The sequence below is a fragment of the Myotis daubentonii genome, chromosome 1 (genome assembly GCF_963259705.1).
Source record: "Myotis daubentonii chromosome 1, mMyoDau2.1, whole genome shotgun sequence".
Lineage (NCBI taxonomy): Eukaryota > Metazoa > Chordata > Mammalia > Chiroptera > Vespertilionidae > Myotis > Myotis daubentonii.
In genome coordinates, this window is record NC_081840.1 from 99,175,533 (window position 1) to 99,202,282 (window position 26,750).

At 41.9% G+C, this 26,750-nt stretch overlaps 1 protein-coding gene across 25 annotated transcripts in view; it reads left to right on the plus strand.

The window, feature by feature from the left end:
- The window catches only part of SVIL (supervillin), a 265,091-nt gene that overhangs the window by 158,215 nt on the left and 80,126 nt on the right, over positions 1-26,750 (plus strand). For 19 of the 25 annotated variants that reach the window (XM_059711992.1, XM_059712022.1, XM_059712094.1 and 16 more), the window contains 4 exons: positions 1,537-1,628; positions 10,397-10,454; positions 11,223-11,374; positions 16,573-17,245. In XM_059711992.1, coding sequence (XP_059567975.1) covers positions 10,447-10,454; positions 11,223-11,374; positions 16,573-17,245 — 833 coding nt within the window. In that variant the 5' untranslated portion in view covers positions 1,537-1,628; positions 10,397-10,446. Of the gene's footprint in view, positions 1-1,536; positions 1,629-6,161; positions 6,189-10,396; positions 10,455-11,222; positions 11,375-16,572; positions 17,246-26,750 lie in introns of all 25 variants that reach the window. The other 6 variants (XM_059712143.1, XM_059711958.1, XM_059711966.1 and 3 more) reach the window with 1 other exon arrangement.

Genomic DNA, 26,750 nt, shown 5'->3' on the forward strand with positions numbered 1-26,750 from the left:
GGGATGATGTGCATTGCTGGGGGTGGTGTGCAGGTTCCTTGACATTTAATTTCCACATCATACAAGTTATCCCTGTGTCCCACTTACCCAGTATGCACAGCACCCTCTCAGTCTGTTCTTGGGCTGTGTACCCTGTAGGACAGTACATGGGGAAGATCAGCTTTGCATTGAATGTGTTTTCAGACCAATTGTTCACCTCTCTGGAGGTGATTATATCATTGGGGAATATTAGTTTTTTGTTTTCCTTCGTTTGTTTTCTTCCTGCGCGGCAGTAACTCCATCTTGCCCAACTCTAGGCACGTTCCAATGGAAGGCAGTGGAGTTGTCCATATAACTGTCTTGGGGCTGCACTGCGCATAGTGTTAGAGCAGGAGCTAGAGTGACTAGTATATCTTATGTACTCTTCTTGCCAAATATGTGTTCTTGGGCAAGTCATTTACCAGTGTCCTAGTCGGTAAACCAAGGATGATAATTGTTCTGGTGGCATGCTGGAGCCAGCTCCAGTCCCTATCAGAGCCAGTGTGTGTCTCTTCCAATTTTTAGCTCTGCGAGTTCTATGGAGAGCCTGAAAATCGGCCATAGTGGGCATATTTACACTGCCAGCTAATAAACAAAGCAGGTGCTTTTGGGGAGGAGGGAGACAGGCACCCAAGAGGAAGGAGCCAGTTGTTAAACATTTATCAAACCAGCATTTAGTTCCCACCTCATAGCATCTTGTGACAGTAACTAAGGTAATACGTGGGATCTGCTTAGCACAGAAGGAAAGGACATAGTAAGTGCTCCATCCCTTTATTCTTCTTCCCTTTCATTTCCTCTTTTTTCTTCCCAGACACATTTTCATGAGGCTTTTAGACCTATTCACCATGCTTTGATCGCTTGGTTGTTGGAAGACATTTGTTACTTTAATATAATTTCAAAACAGGAAAGCATGTGAATCACCTAGACCAGTGGTCAGCAAACTCATTAGTCAACAGAGCCAAGTATCAACAGTACTTCTTCAAAATAGACTCGCCCAGGCCGAAAACCGACTTCTGCACATGGGCCACGAAGTTTCAATCGCACTGTACGCGCGCCGACATGTGGTATTTTGTGGAAGAGCCACACTCAGGGGCCAAAGAGCCGCATGTGCCTCGTGAGCCGCAGTGCGCCGACCACGGAGTCCTAGACAGATTGCTGATTTTCTGAGGAACAAAGTGTAGCACAGAAAGGTCAAGCAAATGATCCAAGCTGAAACAGCTAGTGGTGGCTCTAGATGACGTGGTCAGGCTGAACGGTGTTTTTACCACCCTATGCCATGCTGCCTGCCTATGCGAATGAAATTATTTAGTTTTACAAAAAAATAATATTAACATAACTGTAAATAAATGAAAAAAGTTACCAATTCCCCCAAATAAAACTTTTTACTTATAATCTATATTACACATTTAAGTATATATAACAGTAGCATAATTTTTATGTTCTACCTTTTTTTTACTTCATGTCATATATCTTGATTTAAATTAAATTGCAACATTTTATTAACGGAGATATTTTTAGCTTTCAGAAAGAGTTCTTGCTTGAAAATAAAGAACAACTTACTAACTGTGGAAGAAGAATCAATGTTAAACTTTTAATTGCACTTCCTAAAGGTAAGACTTTTTCTAAATAGTTGACCAGAATCCTGAGCATATAACTATTGTGTTATCTGGGTGTTGTTTTTTTTTTTGAGAACTCTTAAACCTCCAGCATATATTCTCCTTTGTGTCCCTTTCTGCCTCATCTAAGAATTAACCTCGATTAACCTTTCCTCTTGCATTTTTAATCCTCACCTTACTATGTATTCTTTCCCTTGCATTTCAGGCATCCTCAAGTTTTCACTGGAGGCTGGGGGTCGGGGGTGGGGTGAGAAGGTTCCCTAGAATCAACCTTACCTTGTTCCTCTCTCCTAGCTTTCACCATCTCCTAAGGTGATAAGTTCTGCTCATATGCTCATTTCTTTTCAGTTCACACACCCCTTCCTCCAGCCTCTTGACGTTTTCCAATGTTATGGCATTTACACTCAGTATCTTGTAGCTTCCCACTGGGCTACAATACTGCACCTAAGTTTAGACTGTCTCCTCATTACCTCTCTTCTTCCCCAAGTCGGCACTCGCATTTGTTGAATTCATATTTTCATTGGTAAAGATGCACATGCAGTAAAATATTTTCAACTGCTATTAGTTGAGGACCCCTAGTTTTGCCTGTGAAGTAATATGAACATTACCTGATCTTTGTCTCTACCCACTGTAACACTAGCATGGGGTAGTACCAGCTTACAGACTGTCTTTTTCCTGAATGAACTATGTAACCCTTACTTCAGAAGAAACAGGTTTGGTACAAGATCAGATTATTTTTCTACTTAGGGAAAAAACAACCACCCACAAAATCAAGCCCAAAAGAAATTATCCCAGAAAAAAAATATTTTAATAGAAACTAAAAGTTTAAAAGGTTCACTGACATGCCCAAACTGGTTTGGCTCAGGGGATAAAGCAGGGGTGGGCAAACTTTTTGACTCGAGGGCCATAATGGGTTCTTAAACTGGACCGGAGGGCCGGAACAAAAGCATGGATGGAGTGTTTGTGTGAACTAATATAAATTCAAAATAAACATCATTACATAAAAGGGTACGGTCTTTTTTTTTTTAGTTTTATTCATTTCAAAGGGGCCGAATCCGGCCCACGAGCCGTAGTTTGCCCACGGCTGGGATAGAGCGTCAGCCTGCAGACTGAAGGGTCCCAGATTCGATTCCAGTCAAGGGCCATGTACCTTGGTTGTGGCCACATCCACAGTAGGGGGTGTGTAGGAGGCAGCTGATCGATGTTTCTAACTCTATCCTTCTCCCTTCCTCTCTGTAAAAAATCAATAAGATGTATTTTAAAAAATAATAAGAAGAAAATAAAATAAAAGGTTCACTGACAAATTGAGGTATATTCTAAAGAATTGAATGGGTGATATGCCTAGACATAGTCTGGTAAAGGTGGATATTTGAAGGACCCAGGCCTGGTGGAGAATGCTTAAACGGGTCATTTTGTCAAGTACTTACAGAACTGGCAACTGAAATATAGGCTTAATTCTAAGTTGCTCCAGAGGCCAACAATAAGAATGTGTAGAATTATAAGGAGGTAGATGAGATTTCATATAAGGAGGAAAATTCTGGTAATTCATAGAACCGAGAGTGAAATGGCCTGCATTGTGATCTCATCAACTCTCCTCATTAAATCTACAAGGCAGGTCATGTGACCATGTACTCAGGTAGGAGAGAGGCTGTGGAGGATTGCTATCTGGATGGGTGTGTGAACCAGGTATGGAATGGAAGGGTCCTTGCAATTTCTAAGATTTCATGAAAGACAGAGAAACTCTATTTAATCTGAGCCAAATTTAAAATATATGAAGATAATCAGAACAAAGTAGAAGAATGAACAGATTGATTTTAAAAATAGTTTAGAAGATTTGACTGATTAGGCAAAGTTCTATAGAGCAAAAGTCTTTTCTATCTGTATGAAGGCTCCCTCTTCCTCTCTACCCCAGTTCCTTTTTTTTTAAAATACTATAGATATTAGGATTTGAAAAATTAAAAGCAATATGAAATGCTAAGTTCTTTATGTATAATAAAGTTTTAAAACACATAAGCTTAGTAACCAGTTTTATTAGAAATTTTATCACAATAAAAACATAATTTTCACACATCAGAGATTTATATTTCTAAATTGACAAGCTCTCTAAAAGATGCTTAAAAGGTACCAGAGCCCTGCCTCCCTGAATTTTGCCTGAATTCCCACAGTTGTTTTTCACAACCTTTATGATGTGGGCTAGCATGGTAGGAAAGACCATGCATTACAGGAAAATTTTTCATTTCATCATCATGACAGATATGATAATGATTCTAATAGCTCTTGGCAATACAATGTTAAAAATAGGAATTAGGACTTTTAATGGCAGAGTTTTATATTTGTTTAGAAGTTTCTCTTCATTTAGTGAGGGTTTTTGCTTCTGTGAAACTAAGCATTAAATTGATCATTGAGTTTCCTCTCAGGGACTTCCTTTAACTGTGTCACCAACAGGTAATCAAGGGATTAAAAATCTTTACCTATATGAAGACTATAATATTAAAATAGATTTTCCATTTAGTAATTATGAAATGTGCCAAATATATTACTCTACCTTTTTAATAGCTCCTCTGAGATATATTTTATACACCATTCAGCCCATCCATTTAAAGGAGGCTGTTTCAGTGGCATTCACAGGGCTGTACATCCATCCCACAGCCAGTTTTAGAACATTTTCTTCACCAAAAGAGCAACCCCACACTTCTTAGCCATCACCTTTTCCCCTTAACACCCTAATTTTGTAATTACTTATATTATAAGCTGCTTGTCTTTGCATTAGTGGCTTTCATCCAAGTGTAAAGTTAAAGTGCTTCCTCCTGGAGCAGAGGAATATTCTGGACCTGGCCTGTCCTCTTCAGCTGTCAAATGCAGTGTCAGGGAGATGAGTTCTTGGCAGTCCCCCTGCCACTTATGTTTCTTTAGAAGATCTGTGTACTCAGGTTTGGAGGACTGAACTCCACAATAACTTTACCAGAAAGCCTATTTCTTAGAGATAATGAAGAACTTAAGTTTCCCAAGAAAAGCACCTGGCAGACCTGAATATTGGTATTAAATATTATTGCAAAGCAAACTAGGCAGTTAAATAATTTTATGTACCATTATAGCCCTGATATCAAATCCCCCTCAAATTGTCTTACTTGGAAAATAACTGAAAAATTTCCATCAGAAATTACTAAAAATATAGACTCATAAATACATATTGTGTAAGCAAGGGCAGCAAGCTAAATAGTGGGTATGATAAAGGGATAATTTAGTACATGTCAAAGTCTTAATGTCTTTGAAAGCAAAGTAGAAAATTTATTACAACAGAAGGTAGATCAGCTGTGCTTGTTTATATGTGGATTACTATTAATCACTATTACCATTTCCTGAACCATTTATGAATTGTATACATTATGACACAGCATAAATCAATTGAATTCTGGCTGAGTAATTGAATTTTTAAAACATTCTTATTCCTTATTTTTAGGAAATATGAAGAATTTAGAGATACAGGGTCATCATGCTCTAACTTACTCTTAAATTGTTTATAAAAATGGATATGTAAATATGTGTGCATGTGTTTTATATACTACAAATATACATATGAAGAGAGAAAAAAGGATAAAAGTAAACCAAATATAGTGAAATGTTAGCATATTATGATGTCTCTTAACTTTACTGTAAATCTGAAATTATATAAAAATGTTAATCCTCATCCAAGAATATGTTTTAATTGATTTTTAGAGAGAGAGGAAGGGTGAGAGAGGCGGGGGAGAGAGAAACATCAATTGATCAGTTGCCTCCTGTACGTGTCCTGACCAAGGATCGACCCTGCAACTTAGGTATGTATTCTGACCAGGAATCAAACCCATCACCTTTTGGTGTATGGGTTGATGCTCCAACCAAGTCATCTGGCCGGGGCTGAAAGTTTTAAAGGAAAGAAACTTCTTTTGATAGACCATGAACAATAATAAACTATAATCAAGACTATTAGGTAGAAGATAGCTGTGGTAAAACTGTAGGTAGTATCTATAAATGAAACAGTGGACTGACAACATTAGATTTCTACAGCAAGGGAAACTATTATAATTTCCTAGTATTAGCTTTTTTCCAGTGTTTGTGATAAGCTTGACCAGATTTTGGTGGACCTGAGGAGGACTACAAGTCCCCATATGAGGTGTTTGTTTTCTTCCTGGAAAGGGATGATAAAGAACACATCACCGATTCAAATAAAGCCTCATTCTCTTTTATGAAACTGAGGTCTTTTTCCAAGGGATAGATATATTAGAATAATTATATTACATGTTAGAGGCCTGGTGCACGGAATTCGTGCACAGGTAGGGTCCCTAGTCCTGGCCAGTGATCAGGGCTGATTGGGGCCTTCTGGCTGCCAACCGGGGCCTTCCTTTGTTCCGTGCTACCCCCTGGTGGTCAGTGCACATCATAGCGAGTGATTGATCTCCTGGTCTCCCAGTCGAACTCCAGAGGGGACACTTTGCATATTAGCCTTTTATATATATAGATTGTTTTACTGATTTTACTTTTAAATTATAGACTTGGGGAAAGGAAGCCAAATTCAAGGTATCTATTACTTCTTTTTGTCTTCCACATTATTCCTTTCTTCTCTAATCTCATGTCTATAAGAATGAGGCAAATCTTGATAATTAAAAATATATTTGTAAGAAAGAACAGATTGAGAGCTGATTTATTTGCTGGTGGATTTTTTTATTTTTTTAATATACTTACTGTAGATTTTCACGAAAATCAATAAGTTCACTGATACATTTAAAGTATAGTTTGATTTATGACCTCGTTGCATTTCTCAGTATATGATCAGAGAGGACGATATGATTTTAGGCTAATAATCGTTTTGAGTTTGAATCTAGGCTTGATTAAAAAGAGTGCAGCGATAGGCTAGTGGTTCCTGTCATTAATATACCCTATGGCAGTGATGGCGAACCTGTGACACGCGTGTCAGAGGTGACACGCGAACTCTTTTTGGTTGATTTTTCTTTGTTAAGTGGCATTTAAATATCTATACTAATAAAAGAGAAAAATGGTAATTGGCGTACGACGATACCCTCTTCATTGGCTAATCAGGGCTATATGCAAATTAACTGCCAACTAAGATTGGCAGTTAACTGCCAACAAGATGGCGGTTAATTTGCATATGTAGGCACAATGCAGGGAGGCGAAAGGGAAAGAAGGAAGAAGCCCCCTGCCACTGACAGTGATTGGAAACCCAGGGGGGAGCTAAGAGCTGGGGGGCAGGGCAAAGGCGGCCCTGGGGCCGCCTTTGCCCTGCCCCCCAGCCATGATCGGAGAATCAGGTGCCTTTTCCGCCCTGGCCAGTGATAGCAGGAAGTAGGGGTGGAGCCAGCGATGGGAGCTGGGCACGGTCGAAGCTGGCAGTCCCAGGAGCTAGGGGTCCCTTGCCTGGGCCTAAAGCGAAGCCCACGATCATGGGGCCGCTGCAGCTGTGGGTCCCCGCTGCCCGAGCCGGACACCTCAGCCAGAGGCTTCCTGCAGGGGCAGGGGCGGAGCCTGCGCGATCGCGGCACCCCCCGCTGCCACTGCAGGTCCCCGCTGCCACTGCAGGTCCCCGCTGCCCGGGCCGGACACCTAGGCCAGAGGCGTCAGGCCTGGGCAAGGGGCCGATCCTGCAATTAGAGGGTGATGGGGGTCAACACCTGAGGGCTTCCCAGTATGTGAGAGGGGGCAGGCTAGGCTGAGGGAAACTCCACACACACACACACACACACACACACACACACACACACACACAGTGCACGAATTTCGTGCACCGGGCCCCTAGTATAAAATAAATATCAAAAATATAAGTCTTTGTTCTACTATGGTTGCAAATATCAAAAAATTTCTATATGTGGCACGGCACCAGAGTTAAGTTCGGGTTTTTCAAAATACTGACACGCTGAGCTCAAAAGGTTCGCCATCACTGCCCTATGGCATATTCTCAAGGACAGACTGCCTTTTGGAAATCTCTGGGCTGAGTTCAGTGATTCTCAATCCAGGACAGAATCATTTCAAGGGGGGCTTGGCAAACTCATGGGAACATTTTTAAGTCACAACAACTGGAGATGATTTGGCATTTAGTAGGAGAGCCATGGCTACTCACCATCCTGTAGTTCAAGGCTTACAACAAAGAAATTGCCCATTCAAAAGGCCATAGTGATCTGTGATCTACTCCAGAGCCAGCCACTGTGAGTCTGTGACCGTGATGCAGTGCAACTGTATGTCTGCTTAATGCTATCCCGAGACTTCGTATACCTAGCAGTGAATGGCTAGCAGGGGACAGTGTTCACTGCTGGGTTGCCCAGCCTGTTTTGTTCAGAAAGCACAGAGATCCTAATGGACAGTAGGATAACTTGGCTTACCTGCCCTGTCCCTCTCTTTCCTCTCACTGCCCCAGACTTCTTGGGCTTTAGTTTCTGTGATGCACTATATTCTGACCATCATTTAGCTTGCCCCCTTCTCACAGTATCTTAGTCCTTATAGAATACGGAAACAGAGTGGTAATGGCAGTAGGAAAAGTATAGTTTTGTTATGGGTGGGACATTTGCATAGTCTCACAACCAGTAGATTTTTCCTTCTAGAATAAATAATATTAGGAAACAGCTTGTTGTTTAGCTTTCTCACTATACTGCTGAGGTTAGTTTTTTTCTTTAGTTGCATATTTATAGGAGAAATTAAAAATTTAATGACTTAAAAGTGACTTTCACAATCTTAATTTAGGACAAAAATCATATGTCTTAACTTTTCCCAATGGAAGTTATATGCCACTCTATGTGTGTGTTATAGTAATATTTTATCCTTACCTTGCCATATGCATTTTGACTGCTATAACAAAAATACCATAAGCTGGGTGGCCTACAAACAGCAACATTTTACTTGTCACTGTGCCAGAGGCTGGAAGGCCATATCAGGGTGCCAGCATAGTCAGGTTCTGATGAGGACCTTCTTCTGGGTTGCAGACAGCCACCCTTTGGTTGTATCCTTTATGGTGGAAGGCGAGAGGGAGCTCTATGAGGCCTCTTCTGTGAGAGCAGTAATTCTAACCGTGAGGCCAGAGCCTAAGCTCTTCCAAAGGTCCCACCGCCGAATACCATCACTTTGGAGAGCAGGATTTCAACATATGGATTTGGGGGGCGGGGGGCATAAACTTACAGACCATAACATATCTTAGTTGAAGTAGTTTTGGGGTGAAAAAGGTAAGTGGCATGTGCATGTCATTATGCTACTCAGGACCCTATAACCGTACTCGATTTCTCAATTAGGGTTTTGAGGCATGGGCATAAGGCATACCTTTCAGAGCACTTGGAATTTGGTTTCAATAGCTTCTTGAGCAGTCTTCTAAAAAAATACAGCTCCATTCTCCACTTTGGGGATTTAAATAAATAATGGATACTCTTTAGCTTATATCATCTCACTAGAGTTAATTTGTTAACTGGGGAGCCATTGTTAGCCAAGCTTCCCGCAAAGGCAGCAGGGTGGATGCCCCATTATCATTATACCCTTGTCTTCTAAATAGGACCATAATTGACATTGCAGGTCAAGCACATTTCTGCCTCTAGCTACTTTGGTTCCTGGGAAGGCCAAGTGAGAGAGAGACTCTTTTGAAGCCAACAATCTTAACAAAAGTCAACCTAACTTAAATCTTAAGGTGCTTATCATTTAAAAATCAATTAAAAAAAAAAACAAGGCTTGTATCTCTGAACACAAAGGGTAGTATAAAAGCCGTGTGTGTGTGTGTGTGTGTGTGTGTGTGTGTGTGTGTGTGTGGTTTTGACTCGTTACTAAAACTGATCACTTTGAAAAAAAACCCACACATGTAGAATTGAAGCAGTTGAAAATTAACTCAGTCTTTAAAACGTTTGTGGATCCTGGGGACTGTCAGTGACCCCTCTCTCTACCCCGTCCTGAGCCCTCCATAGGAACCACTCAGATGAACCTTCATGAATTCCTGTGATTGAGGAGGAGGCCAGAAGAAAGACCTTTATTCTCCACAAAATTGGGCTATTTCTCCAAAGAAACAATTATTTGGCATCTTAGTAATATCTTTGTAGTTAGTATCACATGAGATCCTTGCAGCATCAACAGAACAGTCATCGGGTCATCCAGTGTTGTTAGGAAAGTTACAGTAATCACTTTGTCCACCATGTACCTAAATTATAGCGAGGAAGCGCATGTTAACATTTCCTCCCAGTGAAAGCCTGTGGGAGGGGCTGAGAGACTGTGTTAATGTACATGATACGTTGGCACCGCTGGAAACACGATTAGGTAGTTACAGATACTTACAGGTTAAAAGATAGGGTGAAATAGGAGTGAAGAGTCTTGGCTGTTGTAATTTGCTGATGGGGTGGTGGTAGGGTGGGGCATAGTATTAATCTCTCTGTTGCAAATGTCAATGAAAAGCTAAAAATATTTCCTAAATCTAATAACAACTATTTTTGTTTGCTAGGGAGATCTTACTGGTTAGGCCTCCTCTGACTCCCCTGTTGTCACTCTGTCCCTTACTCTTATGGTTTTACTTCTTAGCCCATCCTGTGTGTGTGTGTGTATTTATTTATGTGTACACTCTCATTTGGTACCTGCCTGCCTCGCTAGAAGACAACCTCCAGGAAAGCAGGATCTGTGTCATTTTGTGTGTCACTGTTTCGTGGGGAGCCAAGAGCAGAAATAGGAGTTCAATAAATATATGTTGCATGAATGAGTAAATGAATGGATGACTGATAAATGCTGGACTACTTTATTCTTTTATTTTGTTTTAGTTGCAGAATTAAGAAAAATCTTTGAACCAGAGAGGAAAGAATTTTTAAAAATGAAAAGGTAAGTTATATATCAACACTAATAAAAGAGAAAAATGGTAATTGGCGTACGAGCTACCCTTTTCATTGGCTAATCAGGGCTATATACAAATTAACTGCCAACTAAGATTGGCAGTTAACTGCCAACAAGATGGCGGTTAATTTGCATATGTAGGCACAATGCAGGGAGGCGAAAGGGAAAGCAGGAAGAAGCCCCCTGCCACTGACAGTGATCAGAAACCCAGGGGGGAGCTAAGAGCTGGGGGGCAGGGCAAAGGCGGCCCTGGGGCCGCCTTTGCCCTGCCCCCCAGCCATGATCGGAGAATCAGGTGCCTTTTCCGCCCTAGCCAGTGGTAGCAGGAAGTAGGGGTGGAGCCAGCGATGGGAGCTGGGCACGGTCGAAGCTGGCAGTCCCGGGAGCTAGGGGCCCCTTGCCTGGGCCTAAAGCGAAGCCCATGATCGTAGGGCCGCTGCAGCTGCGGGTCCCCACTGCCCGGGCCGGACGCCTCAGCCAGAGGCGTCAGGCCTGGGCAAGGGGCCATCCTGTGATTGGAGGGTGATGGGGGTCAATGCCTGAGGGCTCCCAGTATGTGAGAGGGGACAGGCTGGGCTGAGGGACACTCCCCCCCCCCCCCCGCCACCCAGTGCACGAATTTCGTGCACCGGGCCCCTAGTTGTATATAATTTGCAAGTAGAAGAACTTGGCAAAGCAGTATTCAGTTTTCCCTTAGAGTTGATTTCCATTGTTTTTTTATTCTGTTTTGTTTTGTTTTTTTTTTGTTTTGCGCAGAAAAGAAAGAATCGCCAGGCGCTTAGAAGGAATTGAAACGGACACCCAGCCCATCCTCTTGCAGAGTTGCACAGGGTTAGTGACTCACCGGCTGCTGGAGGAAGACACGCCCAGATACATGCGAGCCACAGACCCAGCCAGCCCCCACACTGGTGAGCATCCCTGGTGGCCATCAGCAGGCAGGCTGCTCCAGCATGGCCTTTTTGTCTAATGGAATTGGAAAGTAAGATACTCTAAAAAAATTAATTGTGTAGGTGTAGTTACTTATTATTACACGAACTTGTTAAAAACATCAACAACACATTTATGTCTGCCCTCACAGGACTGGTTGAGGGAATCTCCTGTGTTGAGCGTCTGCCCCCTGGTGGTCAGTGCGTGTCATAGCAACTGGTCATTCCACCTGTCATTCCGTTGTTTGGTCGATTTGCATATTAGAGTTCTATTATATAGGATGGTTTCTGGTTTCTCCCCCAGAAAGGGGTGTTGGTCTCACTGCATGATGTTATTGGTTTGCATATCTCTATAGTTCCTGATCTTTTATGGCAAGAAAAGTAGAGAACTAAGATTTTAAAAATTACATACACGAAAAATCAAAAATAGGTACCAAGTTTATAGCCAGAAATAAACCCTCTTGTATAAAAGGTTAAGCTATCTATAATAATAAAAGTGTAATATGCAAATTAGACTGGACATTTTTCCTGAGGAAGTCAGGGCTATGAGGGAAGCCCGATCCCTGGTGCTGGCCGGCAGCCGGAGGCAAGCCTGGGTCCCGAGTGCCTGCCAAAGGCCGGAGGGAAGTCTGGTTCCCTGGTGCTGGAGGGAAGCCTGGGTCCCAGGTGCCAGAGGGAAGCCGGTTCCGGCAGCTGGGTGAAGGAAGGCATGAATTTTGTGCATCGGGCCTCTAGGCTGTATAATAAAAGCCTAAGCAACCATTATGGCAGAACTACCAGAATGACCAGTCGCTATGATGCACACTGACCACCAGAGGGCAACACTCAATGCAGGAAATGCCCCTGGGTAGTCAGTGTGCTCCCATGAGGGGAGTGCTGCTCAGGCAGAAGCCAGGCTCACAGCTGGCAAGTGCAATGGTGGTGGTGGGAACCTCTCCCGCCCCATGGCAGCACTAAGGAGCAGTGAGCAGGCAGGCATTCCCCGAGGGGTCATGGACAGTGAGAGGGCGCAGGGCGGGCTGAGGGATCCTCCCCTTAGTGCAAGAATCTCATGCACTGGACCTCTAGTGTATTATAAAATCATTTAAGCATCACATGGTAGTGAGAAAAGGAAGAGTTATTCAATAAATTGGTCTTGGAAAAATGGGTTCTTGTGGGGTGGAGAAGGGAACATATTTCTCTTCTCACTTCACACTAAACATAAAAGTAAGTTCCAATTAATTACATGATTAATTTAAATAAAATAAAAAACATGAAAATGTAGGTGAATAGATAATTCAAGTTGAATTGAAAACGACTTTCAGAACACAGAAACAGCTGTGGAAATCACAAATGACCAGGTAATGGACTTGACTACATAACGATTAACATCTGTACTCCAAAGAAAATCTTACAAGTAGACTTAACAAGAAAGTTAAACAAGCAAGTTTGAAAATATTTATAAGATAAAGACTCATGTTCTTCCTATTAACATTGACACAAACCAATAAAAATGACACTATGAATTAATAGAATACAGAGCAATAAGCTTGACCAGGTATTTCAGAGAAGAATAAGATAAGACAAATGTCTAGTAATCAATAGAAAACTGTGTTTATTCTCTTTTTCAAGTAATCAAAGGAAATTTTAAAAATTAACCCTCAATGTTTATAAGAAGAGAGCATATAGTGCAGATTCAAGAGTAAATTGATGTGGACTTTATAGAAATTAATTTGACAGTCTAACATGTATATTAAAATGATGTTGCAGCCACTGTTGAAAACAGTATGGAGTTTCCTCAAAAAATTAAAAATGGAACTGCCATTTGACCCAGTAATACCACTTCTAGAAATATATCCCAAGAAATCAGAAACACCAATCAGAAAGGATATATGCACCCCTATCTTCATAGCAGCATAATTTACAATAGCTAAGATTTGGAAACAGCCCTAGTGACCATCAGCAGATGAGTGGATTAAAAAATGGTGGTACATGCCCTAACTGGTTTGGCTCAGTGGGTAGAGTGGCAACCTGCGGACTGAAGGGTCCCAGGTTCGATTCCGGTCAGGGGCATGTACCTTGGTTGTGGGCACATCCCCAGTAGGGAGTGTGCAGGAGGAAGCTGATCGATGTTTCTCTCTCATTGATGTTTCTAACTCTCTATCCCTCTCCCTTCCTCTGTGTAAAAAAATCAATAAAAATATATTTAAAAAAAAACAAAAACCGGTGGTACATCTATACAATGGAATACTATGCTGCCATAAAAAAGAAAGAACTCTTACCATTTGCAACAACATGGATGAACCTGGAGAGCATTATGAAATAAGCCAGTGAAATAAGCCAGTCGGAGAAAGATAAATATCACATGATCTCACTCATTTGTGGAATATAATGAACAACATAAACTGATGAACAAAAATAGAGCCAGACACACAGAAGCATTGAACAGACTGTCAAACCTCAGGGGGAAGACAGGGCACGGGGTTTGGGGGTAAGAGATCAACCAAAGAACTTATATGTGTGCATATGAGCATAACCAATGGACACAGACAGTAGAGGGGTGAGGGCATGTGCTAGGGGGTGGGAGTAGCTGGGAAGAGGTCAATGGGGGGAAAAAGAGACATGTGTAATACTTTAAACAATAAAGAATTTTTTAAAAAAAGAGTGAAGGCAAAAAAAAATATGTGTGTCCTGATAAAGCAATTTTACAGGTCTGTTGAGATAGTAATTAAGAAAATCAAACTGATTAAAAGATAGAAACAACTTAAATGCTCAGTAATAGAAAAAGGGTTAAATTAATGATGCATGCCTATTGGATAGAATATTACGAACCCTTAAAAGAATGATCTCTTCAAAATAAGAGTTCCAAGTATAGAAAATGTTTTATATAGAACATGGATATTATATAAAAATGATTCTATATAGAAAAAAGAAATCCTATATAATAAAGAGGTAATATGCAAATTGACCCTCATGCCCTCACAAGATAGCTGCCTACGACCAGGCCAGCAGGGGGGTTAGTGAGGGACGATCAAATGATTGAACAAGCAGGCTGCGTGGGGTGACCAGGCCAGCGGGGGGGCCATGAGGGGCAACCAGGCCAGCAAGGGGGGCAGTTGGGAGTGACCAGGCCAGCAGGGGGGGGGGCAGTTGGGGGTGACCAGGCTGGTGGGGGGGCAGTAAGAGGTGACCAGGCTGGCGGTGGGGGGGAGTGAGGGGCAACTAGACTGGCGGGGGGGGGTCAGTTAGGGGCAACCAGGCTGGCAGAGGGGGGCAGTTGGGGGCAACCTGGCCGGCACGCAGAGGCAGTTAAGGGTGATCAGGCTGGCACACAGAGGCAGTGAGGGGCGATCAGGCCGGCAGGGGGGGGGGGCAGTTAGGGGCAACCAGGCAGGCAGGCAGGTGAGCGATTAGGAGCCAGCGGTCCAGGATTGTGAGAGGGATGTCTGATCTTCGATTGTGAGAGGGCAGTCTGACATCCCCCAAGGGGGTCCCGTATTGGAGAGGGTGCAGGCTGGGCTGAGGGAACCCACCCCACCCCCCGCACAAATTTCATGCTGGGCCTCTAGTCAATTATATAAAAGACTAGAAGGACTAAATAGAAATATTTGGTAAATTACTAATTTATTTATTGTTGATTATTATAAACTAGGGGCCCGGTGCACGAAATTCGTGCACTGGGTGTGTGTGGGGAGGGGAGTGTCCCTCAGCCCAGCCTGCCCCCTCTCACATACTGGGAGCCCTCAGGCGTTGACCCCCATCACCCTCCAATCGCAGGATCGGCCCCTTGCCCAGGCCTGACGCCTCCGCCAGAGGTGTCAGGCTTGGAAAGGGGACCCCCATCTCCCCCTGATCACTGGCTCTGGCCTACGCCCAGGCCTGAGGCCTCTGGCCCAGGAATCAAGCCTGGGCAGGGGACCCCCATCTCCCTCTGATCGCTTGCTCCACCCCCCGCCCAAGCCTGACGCCTCTGACCCAGGCTTCAGGCCTGGGCAAGGGGACCATCATATCTCCCCAATCCCCGGCTCCACCCCCCACCCAGGCCTGATGCCTCGGCCAGAGGAGTTGACCCTCATCACCCTCTGATCACCAATCACCGGATCGGCCCCTTGACCAGGCCTGAGGCCTCTGGCTGAGGCGTCCGGCCCGGGCAGCGGGGACCTGCAGCTGCAGCTGCTCCGTGATCGTGGGCTCCTCTTTAGGCCCAGGCAAGGGACCCCTAGCTCCCGGGACTTCCAGCTTCGACCGTGCCCAGCTCCCATCGCTGGCTCCACCCCTACTTCCTGCTATCACTGGCCAGGGCGGAAAAGGCGCCTGATTCTCTGATCATGGCTGGGGGGCAGGGCAAAGGCGGCCCCAGGGCCGCCTTTGCCCTGCCCCCCAGCTCTTAGCTCCCCCCTGGGTTTCTGATCACTGTCAGTGGCAGGGGGCTTCTTCCTGCTTTCCCTTTCGCCTCCCTGCATTGTGCCTACATATGCAAATTAACCGCCATCTTGTTGGCAGTTAACTGCCAATCTTAGTTGGCAGTTAATTTGCATATAGCCCTGATTAGCCAATGAAAAGGGTATCGTCGTACGCCAATTACCATTTTTCTCTTTTATTAGATAGGATTAGTGATTACTGGTGATTTGGGCTTTTACCTTCCTATGTTTTCATGGAAGACATTTTATATGTCAAGCATGTGTAATACAATTGGAAAAATCCACTTCTATTTTTTAAAAAAACCTGGTGAATACTGACATGGGCCATTATTGTTATGGTTACTCTCAGATCCTATGAAACCACAATCCCTCACTTGTCAGATTACAGCAGTTCAAATATCTATCATCTTTTTCTAGAGGGTTCTGAACTCATCCTCTGGTCTCACACATGAAATATTAAACTCAGAAACAAAAAACAGTATATTAGTAAGAGGATATAAGCCCTGGGCAAGGACTGAAGAGCTCTCAGGAATGACGCACTGAGCTTTAGTTCAGCCCTTGCTTTACATGACTTGCCGATAGAACATTCCCAGCCTTTGTGTATTTCACTGCAGATCTCAGACCTCCAACATCCCAGGTAACCATTTAGCTGACTACACCTGTGTGAGAAACTGGTCCTTCACAGCCTATGTGCTCAAGTGTGTTTTATGTACATAACGGAGTAGAGTAAATATATCTTTACTTAAATTTATATTTATTATTCATGTGATCTTCTTGTAGGCCGATCAAATGAAGAGGAAGAAACTTCTGATTCTTCTTTAGAAAAGCAGACTCAACCTAAACACTGCACAGAAACCTCAGGTATCCATGGTGACTCATCTTACAGTTCAGGTATGGACACCCAGGGTCTTGAGTCCAAAGCTGAAAGGATTGCAAGGTACAAAGCGGAGAGGAGACGGCAACTGGCAGAAAAATATGGGCTAGCTCTGGATTCTGAAGCAGACTCCGAATCTTTGTCTCGATATACCAAGTCCAGGAGGGAGCCAGATGCTGTTGAGAAAAGGGGAGGAAAAAGTGACAGGCCGGCTGAGTCAAGCAAAGATTTCAGTTCTCTGTACTCCAGCACTGAGATCCCAAGGCTCAAGACCTGTGTGGCTGAATCCCAGGACTATGCCCTCCATGCCAGGGACGGTGTTTCCAACACAGAGGTGCTGCTAAACATGGAAAACCAAAGACGAGGTCAAGAGCTGAATGCCACTAGGCAGCAGGCCCTGGACCTGCCCCCCACAGTTGAGAGTTCCTCATCCTTCCAGTTTTGCGGGCAAGAGTGCTCCTTCAGTGAGGTGCCAAAGTCCCCAAAGCAAATGCACAGCATGCCCCTCTCTTCACCTGGGCAGCCAGCATCCCCAAGCCACTCTGGTGACCCGCCACTCCCCGCTGAAGCTCGATCAAGGTAAGCATTCAGCCCTACTGACCACTTGTCTTCCCGTGGCCTGAAAGGTCTTATAGTCTGGGTATTTCTGGCATTATTTGGAATCTGGGCTCATATATATGATGTTTTAATTTTCACAATATCAAAACAGGTTCTACCAAAGCAGGAAGCCTTTTTATTATTATTATTTTTTAAAAGTAAACTAAACAGGTGCCATGGGAGCACTTTCATGGAAGCCTTGTTTTAGGGCCCTTCTTTTTACTGGTTCTCACTGCCTTTTAATGTTCTCTTTTTCTTATTTGTTTTTCTGTAATCATACCCAACACTTTTTGGTGATTGCTTTTGTTGTCATTTAAAATCCCAAAGCAGAAAGACCACCACTAACCAGTGGAAGGATTTTGGGTTAGCGCAGTGGTTGGCAAACTCATTAGTCAACAGAGCCAAATATCAACAGTACAACGATTGAAATTTCTTTTGAGAGCCAATTTTTTTAAACTTAAACTATATAGGTAGTACATTGTTATTAACTTAATTAGGGTACTTCTAAGGCTTAGGAAGAGCCACACTCAAAGGACCAAAGAGCCGCATGTGGCTCGCGAGCCGCAGTTTGCCGACCACGGGTTTAGAGTATGAGGTGTGACTACAGTATATAACGACTATAACTATAACATGTAGTTATGTGATTATATCAACACACTAAGATTACGGTTGTTTGTAAGAATGCCTTATTAAAAAGATCAGCTATTAAGAGAAATCACTGTGTAATAAGAGACAAAAACAGCTCTCATTTGGAAAAGAATCAGAAAAGGCATGAAATCAGAAAGTCAAATACCAGAAGAGAGTATATATTTCAAAATTTAAATTTCTGGGTTAAATATTTAGATTTGAATTTAAAGTGTGGTGACCATCTTTAAAATGTAATTTACTTAAACATTCTACTTTAAGGTTTGAGGTAATTGTCTAGGTCAGTGGTTGGCAAACTGCGGCTCGCGAGCCACATGCGGCTCTTGTGGCTCTTCCACCAAATACCACGTGTGGGCGCGCATGTACAGTGCGATTGAAACTTCGTGGCCCATGTGCAGAAGTTGGTATTTTGTGGAAGAGCCACACTTAAGGGGCCAAAGAGCCGCATGTGGCTCGCAAGCCGCAGTTTGCTGACCACTGGTCTAGGACTCTGGGTCAACTAGGTCTCTAAGTAAACTCAGAAGTGTATTTCTTAGCTCAAGCAGGCATTAGCTTCACAGGTGAATTGAGGAGGGATGAAAACCTAAGGTCAAGCAAATTTACTCTGAAGAAAAAAAAAGTGGGAAGATACTTCTATTTATTTCACATAAGGTCATAGTAGTAAATGTGATCGTTTTTAAGTAGTGGTAATACATCTAAAGCAGATCATTTTAATTCTTAAAGTTTATTGATCCAAAGGTCTGTCTTTACTCACTTGCTCATCCACACTGAAATATTTAGAGACATCAGCTTCTAAGATAGTTAAATACTATAGATCCTGAGATTGTATTTTGAGGGCATTTGTTCAGCCTTTGGACTTTACTTGAAATTTAGGGACTGTGACCGGTTGTCTTTTATTTTGAAAAGAAAGCCTGGTGTTTGGGAAATTTGCATTTCATAGTAGAAACAGTGTTCTTGGCTTAATTAATTTCTAGCAAAGAAAAATTTTCATGTGCTCTGTGAGAAGGACAAAGAAACTGAACATTCCAATTTAGGAAGAGAGATTTACAATGAACTGGTTTTTAAAAAAATAATGGGGAATCTAATTTCTGGTTGCCATATTATGAAAACTGTTTAAGATGTTATCACAGTATATAGGTTAGTAATCTTGATCATATATAATAGATTCTTGGCGATATTTTGAATCAGTTGTAATGATAATTAAAACTTAGTTGAGTATTTCAGGGAAAAAGATAGGATAATTAATAGTTTTGTGTGAGTTAAAATCTTAATATTTAAAATGTTATATAACTTAAAATCTTGAGTTATTTCTTTCTAGGTTATTTCAAGAGCAATATTACCTAGAAGTTTCCTAAGCCTAGTCTTAGCCTCACGTTGCCTTACCAGAAAGAAAGACTTAAAAAAACTAAGAAATTATAAAGGAGCCCTAACCGGTTTGGCTCGGTGGATAGAGCGTCAGCCTGCGGACTGAGGGGTCCCAGGTTCGATTCTGGTCAGGAGCATGTACCTTGGTTGAGGGCGCATCCCCAGTAGGGCGTGTGCAGGAGGCAGCTGATCGATGTTTTCTAACTCTCTTTACCTCTACCTTTCTCTCTGTAAAAAATCAATAAAATGTATTTTAAAAAAAAAGAAAGAAATTGTAAAGGAGTTCTTGAGGAAGCACATGCTTTATTTTATTAAATCATTCAAGGTATACAATTCTATGACTTATAGGCAAAGAAACACAAATCATTTCACACTCAAGGGGCCAAAGAGCCGCATGTGGCTCGCGAGCCGCAGTTTGCCAACCACTGATCTATCTATCTTTACATTAAAAACAATGCAAAAGAGCCCTAGCTGGTTTTGCTCAGTGGATAGTGTCAGCCACGGGCTAAAGGGTCCCAAGGCATGTGCGGAAGGCAACTAATCAATATGTCTCTCTCACATCGATGTTTCTCTCTGTCTCTCCCCCTCCCTTCCACTCTCTCTAAAAATCACTGGAAAAATATTCTTGGGTGAGGATTAACCAAAAAAATACTATTAATGTGTGACAATATGATATTTAAAATAATTAAGATTTATTTTGTAATGACACCAGTGGTTCATCTTGTAAAGATGGACTTCAAAAGGATTACCATTCTGCTAGATGTCCGCTCTCCAGCACCAGGTAATTCAGGTGTCAGAAAGTCACTGTTATCTGATTTCCATTTGTGGGAAAGAAAGATAAAAATACTTTGTGAATTAAAACACTAACCAAAGAAACCTCAGTTACCCAGTAGTCATGAGTGAAAATAAAATGTCATCCAATGTGGAAATAGATAACAGAAAAGTTTAAGAAGATTAAGGATTGACAAAAAAAATGTCTACAAATAACAAAACATTTTAATAGCACGTTTCATCGTGGGTTTGTTCTTTCACTGAAATAGAATGTTTTTCTCACTGCTATATTGTATTGATCAGCTAGCTCTGTCAGGATTTTTGGCTATTAGTCTCTGAATTAACTCATTGCCATTTCATCATTGTATTTCGTACTCACTAGCATGAGGCTGTTTTTGTTTCAATAATTAAATATGAATACATCACTCATGAATATACCATCAGAAGACTACCTGCCATAGCCTGAAAATTAAAATATGAGCCAGATGTCAAATGCTTAGTTTTGTATGTACTCACATATACTGACACATGTACACACAGAATAATCATCAGCTCCTACACTTCACTGTACTACTGTATTTAAGTTTATAGTATAGTATAAGCTCAATAACAGTCTTTAGGCAATATTTAGCTGAGTAATAAATTTATTTTAGAATTGTTTAATGTTCAGTTTATATGATAAAGAAGATATGTATGATGTATATACACAATGGTGCAAAAGTAGGTTTACAGTAGTTTGTATGGAAAATAATTAATAAATGATAATACAAGAATGAACTGTTTTGCATACTCATAACTGTAAACCTTCTCTTGCCCAATCCTGTATGGGTATAGGTTACAGGGTCTTCAGCTTAGAAATCCTGTTGGTTGCCTGGGAATCAGGTGAACACATTGTTCTGAAACAAGTTAGGAACTCACATAGTAATGGAATGGACTATAAGATACCTCCCAACCCCCACTGCCCAAGCCTGCCAAGCCTGGTAAACCTAGAATTTAGAAATTGTGTTTTCTGGACAAGATAGTGTTATTAATATGAACCATTCTTTGTTGTGGTGAGCTGGCAAGGCCATAGCATACTCAGCCCTAAGGCGTCTTATATGCCGAGCCAGCTCAGCCAGGCTCGGTGAGCCTGAGAGGGGGCGGTGAAGGATTGAGAAAAGACAGACCAGAGAATAAAAGCTGGGTCTGGGTGGGACGCTGTCCTCTCTGATGGAGAGCTAGTGACAGCGCCCGCAAGCCATGTCTTTATTTTATAGCCAGATTTCCACAAGGTAAAGTAAGGGTGTGGTCAAGATGTTTACGATGCTCTAATCTACTCAATTACATGCATGTGAACTCAATCAAGCCCACATCACTCAGACACATGGGGCCACGTGTTCGGACCATAGGTTCAAGCTTACAAGTATAGCTGTTGGCTATAATTGTGCTGGGAGGGCTCTGCCCTCCAAGCTGGGATTTGCATGTGGCAATGAGAGGACTGTGCCCTCTCATTATTCTGAGGCTTGAACCTGTCCAAACACTGTAGCTACTCTCCACACTTTGTTAATTGATTCAGCCCCCTGTGGATTTTAGAATAAAATTTAAAGTCATTTAGGGACATGGATTATTCAAATTTTTAAAAATCTGAGCTGATACTGTTAGAAATCCTGAATCAAAGCTCTTATTGAATTTTCTACTTTGTGTATCACTTGATATTAAAAAATAAATAGCCCTGGTGGGTGTAGCTTAGTTGGTTGGAATCCCATGCACCGAAGAGTTGCAGGTTTGATCCTGGTCAGGACTTATGCGGGAGGCAACTGATGAATGTTTCTCACATCAATATTTCTCTCTTTCTCTCCCAGTCCCTTACTTTCTCTCTCTAAAATTAATAAAAACATAAACTTGGGTGAGGAAGATAGATAGATAGATAGATAGAATTTTAAAATGTACCATATTGGTTACTTCTGAGTGGAAACACTTTACCCAAACCCGCAGCTGCTGTTTTCCTGAGTATCAACTGTGACTTCCTGTTCCCAGTGAGCTATGGGACTGGCAAAGGGGAGAATGACATCTAATTTTCTGGTGATGACCTACTCAAGAAAACCCTCATTCATTTTTTTATTGTTGCTCTACTACAATCCTCATCACTCCCTTTCTCACTGAATAAATTGTAATATTAGTGACCAGAAAATGATTATAGTGGTTCCATCCAGTGGATGCTGCTGCAATTTGACCCGAGACAGCTGCCACTGGTGAAAGATGTAACAGCAGAGAGCTGTGGAGAGTCTCAGGATAGGCCAGGATAGGCCACAATGAGCTGTGACATGCAGACTGGGCCACCTAAGAAGAAAAGGGGCTTATGCTGCCTTCTTATAGTTTATTTCTGATTGCATTTGTCTCCATTGAGAGGGGTGCCTCTAAAAATGATCCCCAGGTCCTGAAGCTCATTTTTAAAATTAATTGTCTGCTCACCTGCCCTGATAGAAATGTCCACATGAGATTGATGCCAAGGGAGATAACTGCCACTTGATCCTCAGTATTACTGTCTCTGCCTGTCTCTCCAGTGGCACGAAGGCTGTGGAACACGTGCTTCATGTCACAGCAGAGCGTGCTGAGCATCCACTCCCCAAAGAAGAGACTTTGGGGTTCCTTCCAGTGTTGAGATGGCATCCTTTTTGTCTTCCAGTCCCTGTACCCCAACATCTGCTGTCCTCGCCCTGCTCTCCGAGTTTGGATATTAACATATGCTGAACTCACTCCCATTTTCTTTTCATTTTATTCTCTTCTCACTGGCAAGCATCGATTTCTGTTCATTGACTTCAATATGAATATGTCACCCAAAATACTTGCTACTATGTCCTGAAAATTCAAATGTCTGCTAAATTTTAAATGCAGAAATTTGCCTAGGTGCATGAGATCTTGAACATTCATATGCCTATGGGTATGTTCAAAGCAACCATTAGCACTTCTTCCAAACAAGTAACTTCAGCAAATAAACTGTTCATTTTAATGAGACGCTGAAAGTTAATAGCCATTTTTCTTAAGCTGACTAATGTTTTATAATTAGAAGCTGTTATATAATTAGAACTGGACACCCACAGGGTGAAACTATTTTTATTGTGCTGGTCTTGACCTCGCTTTGTGATCAGGAAGCACTATTGTACTCTATTCACGCTTAGGGGTTATAGGATGTTACGGCATAACATTATATATTGAGGGACACAAACCAAGAGCAGCTCCTGTCCTCTACGACAGTTATATTTCCTGGTAATATCATTCTCTGCCAGCTAGTTACAACATCATAAAAAGGTTCTGTTACAACCGAGTTCACTATCTCATGGTTCTCTTATCCACAGTAACCCTGTAGTCCTCTCCCTGGGAAGGCAGCCTCTGCCCTGTGGGAAGTTGGTTCCCCCAAGACCCCTCAAAATAGATACTTGATGTTAAATAATTTAAAATCTTAGAAACAGAAGTACCCCTGGAGATGATTTAGTTTAAAAATCTAGTTTATACATGAAGAAACTAAAGATAAAAGCACTTACATAACTGAATTAAAACCACATAGCTACTTTGACAAAACTAAGCCCATTAGCCATCACCCACTTACTCATTCAAGTTCTCTGAATCCATCAGTTCTTTCCATTATACTCTGCTCTTGTTGTTTATGGAAGGTATGAATTGGGACAATGTATGTATCATCTTTTTAAACTATAAAAACATAACTCATAAACATGTAATACTATGTGGTCCATGAAGAAAGAAGAAGAGGAGACCAGCATTTTGAAGGGCTTATGATATTCTCGGCACAATACCTTCACATATGTTCTTTCTCATTACATACATTTATGATATATATTAAATGCCAAAATTTATTTGGGCTAGGTGGGGGTGAAGGGATTGAGCAAAAAAGAAAAAAAGAGAGAGAAAACTCATGGACACAGACCACAGTGTGGTGATTGCTGAGGGATGAGAGGAGGTGGAGGAGGATAAAGGGAGAATAAATGGTGATGAACGGAGACTTGACTTGGGGTGGTGAACACATAATACAGGGTACAGATGACGTATTGTGGAATTGTGCACCTGAAACCTGTATATGTTTGTTAACCAGTGTCACCCCAATAAATTCAATAAAAAGGGGGGGATTTGTGTTGGTAAATGTTTCCCTCCACGCCCTGCGTGGTTCAGGGTTCGGGTCTGGAAGAGGAGCCGCACACAAATGAAAAATAAAAGACAGGAGATAATTTGGGAATATTGGGGGCCAGGTGAGTAAGTCCAACTCAGGAGGAAGAACTTCCACCGGTGCTCAGGCCTCACCAACCTTTTATAGTCAGAGGTAAACAGGGCAGTGGTCACCATAGTTACACAGTTTTTATGAGTTTCACTTCTTTTGACCATAGTTATACTTCCTGCACTTCCTCAGCCCATTAGCTTCCCAGATAAGATCTGGGGAGTGTTATAAGGTCAAGGCTAATTATGCTTAGAGGACTGTGCCCTCTAAGCTGGGACTTTTTTTGACCTTGCCAACAGGTCAGTCCGAGGCTTAACCCTGTATCAGCTTCCCACAGATTTGAGTAGCCCCTTACGTGGTAGTAGTTACTTGGTTTTTTTGGCAAGTTCCATATCTAAGTTGTAATGAATAAACGGAGCACAGCAAGTCATCATGTCTGTGATTTTCATTTTACAAATGCTGACTAAATATATTCTTAACTCTCCTGATAATTTTTATAGTGATGTTCACCAAGTTTTATTCTTATCTGAAGTCATCTTCAGAAAATTGTTTAGCACTTCACAGTTTACAAAGCACTTTAAAAAAAAAATCTTGTTGAAAGTATTACATAGGTCCTTCTTTTCCCTCCATGAACCTCTTCCAGCCTGCTCCTGTTCTTCACCCCACCCCCACCCCACCCCAGGCCCTCACCAAGCCATTGTCTGTGATAAAACACTCTTATACAAAAAGTATTTGAGCTTTAAAATATCTCTGTGATGTAGGCATATTAGTTATTCAGCGGTTCTCAACCTGTGGGTCGCGACCCCTTCACAGGGGTCGCCTAAGACCATCGGAAAACACATATATAATTACATATTGTTTTTGTGGTTAATCACTATGCTTTAATTATGTTCAATTTGTAACAATGAAATTGGGGGTCACCACAATATGAGGAACCACTGATACAGAGGAAGAAGGTGTAATGGATATCTGCTTTTGAAAACCCTCATGTTAATATAACTCAGTGGTTCTCAACCTTCCTAATGCTGCGACCCTTTAATACAGTTCCTCATGTTGTGGTGACCCCCAATTTCATTGTTACAAATTGAACATAATTAAAGCATAGTGATTAATTGCAAAACAATATGTAATTATATGTGTGTTTTCCGATGGTCTTAGGCGACCCCTGTGAAGGGGTCGCGACCCACAGGTTGAGAACCGCTGCTCTATACCCTGTGCTATGTTGCATTGTATCCTTTCAAGCTTCACATTATATGCTAAACTATTCTATGTTTATATAAATGTTGAGAAATTAGGTTCTTTATAGTTGAAAAAATGGCTTCTCATACATCTGAATTGTTTATTGGCTACGGGCTAAATTGCTATAATGCTGAAGATAGAGCAGTGGGGTAATAGGTTTGGATGTAGAAAGACAGGGGGATGTTACTGGAGAAATAGAAGTTCACATTTAATTGTAACAGATTTCAATGGTCACGGCAAAATGTACAGAAGTAAGACCTGGTTGGGGGCAGGGAGTAGGGTCCCAGAGGAAGGAGGAAGGAGGACGGGGGGGGGGGGGGGGGGGGCGGGGGGGTAGGGAATGGGAGATATCAACAATAAAAAATATATTTAAAAAATATACAGAAGTGATGGCCAACAGATCCTTGCCTGTCAGTGTGCAAACCAAAACTCAAAGCGATTTTAGAAAACTCAGAGAATTTTATTATAATTATCATTCTATTCTTTGGGGAATTGCTATGACCTAAAATTTGTTTGCATCCTGGTATTGAAGAACTCTTGCAGATAGGTTGACAAGGGTTTGAGCTGGTAAAGATTTTAACTCCAATGTAGAGTTTCCATTGTCCTTTCTGTATTATAGGAGGATACAGGTCAGTACAGCTTTCCTTGCCTATGATTTTTCTCTGAAATATTTTCAGCCTGATTTAATTACAGCCAACCCTTGAACAACATGGTGGTCAGGGGCACGGTGACTCTCCAAAAAGTCCACTGTAGTTATCCCTTGGTATCTGCAAGGGATTAGTTCCAGGACTATGTTCTGCCCAAAAAAGACCAAAACTCTCAGATGCTCAAGTTCCTTATGTAAAATGGCATTGGACAATGCATACAGTTGGCTCTCCACATCCGTGGCTTATTCACCGCATGCATGTGAAACCCAGGGATACAGAGGACCAACTGTATATTTACTGGGGGAAAAAAACAACCCACATATAAGTGGACCTATGCATTTCAAACCTATGTTATTTAAGGGTTAATTGTACTCTGTCAAATTCAACCTTGCATTATATTCTATTTTGTGTTGAGGAATGACTGCGTAAAAAATATATTATCTTGATTAGCATGGTATAAGCCAGTGGTCAGCAAACTCATTAGTCAACAGAGCCAAATATCAACAGTACAACGATTGAAATTTCTTTTGAGAGCCAAATTTTTTAAACTTAAACTATATAGGTAGTACATTGTTATTAACTTAATTAGGGTACTCCTAAGGCTTAGGAAGAG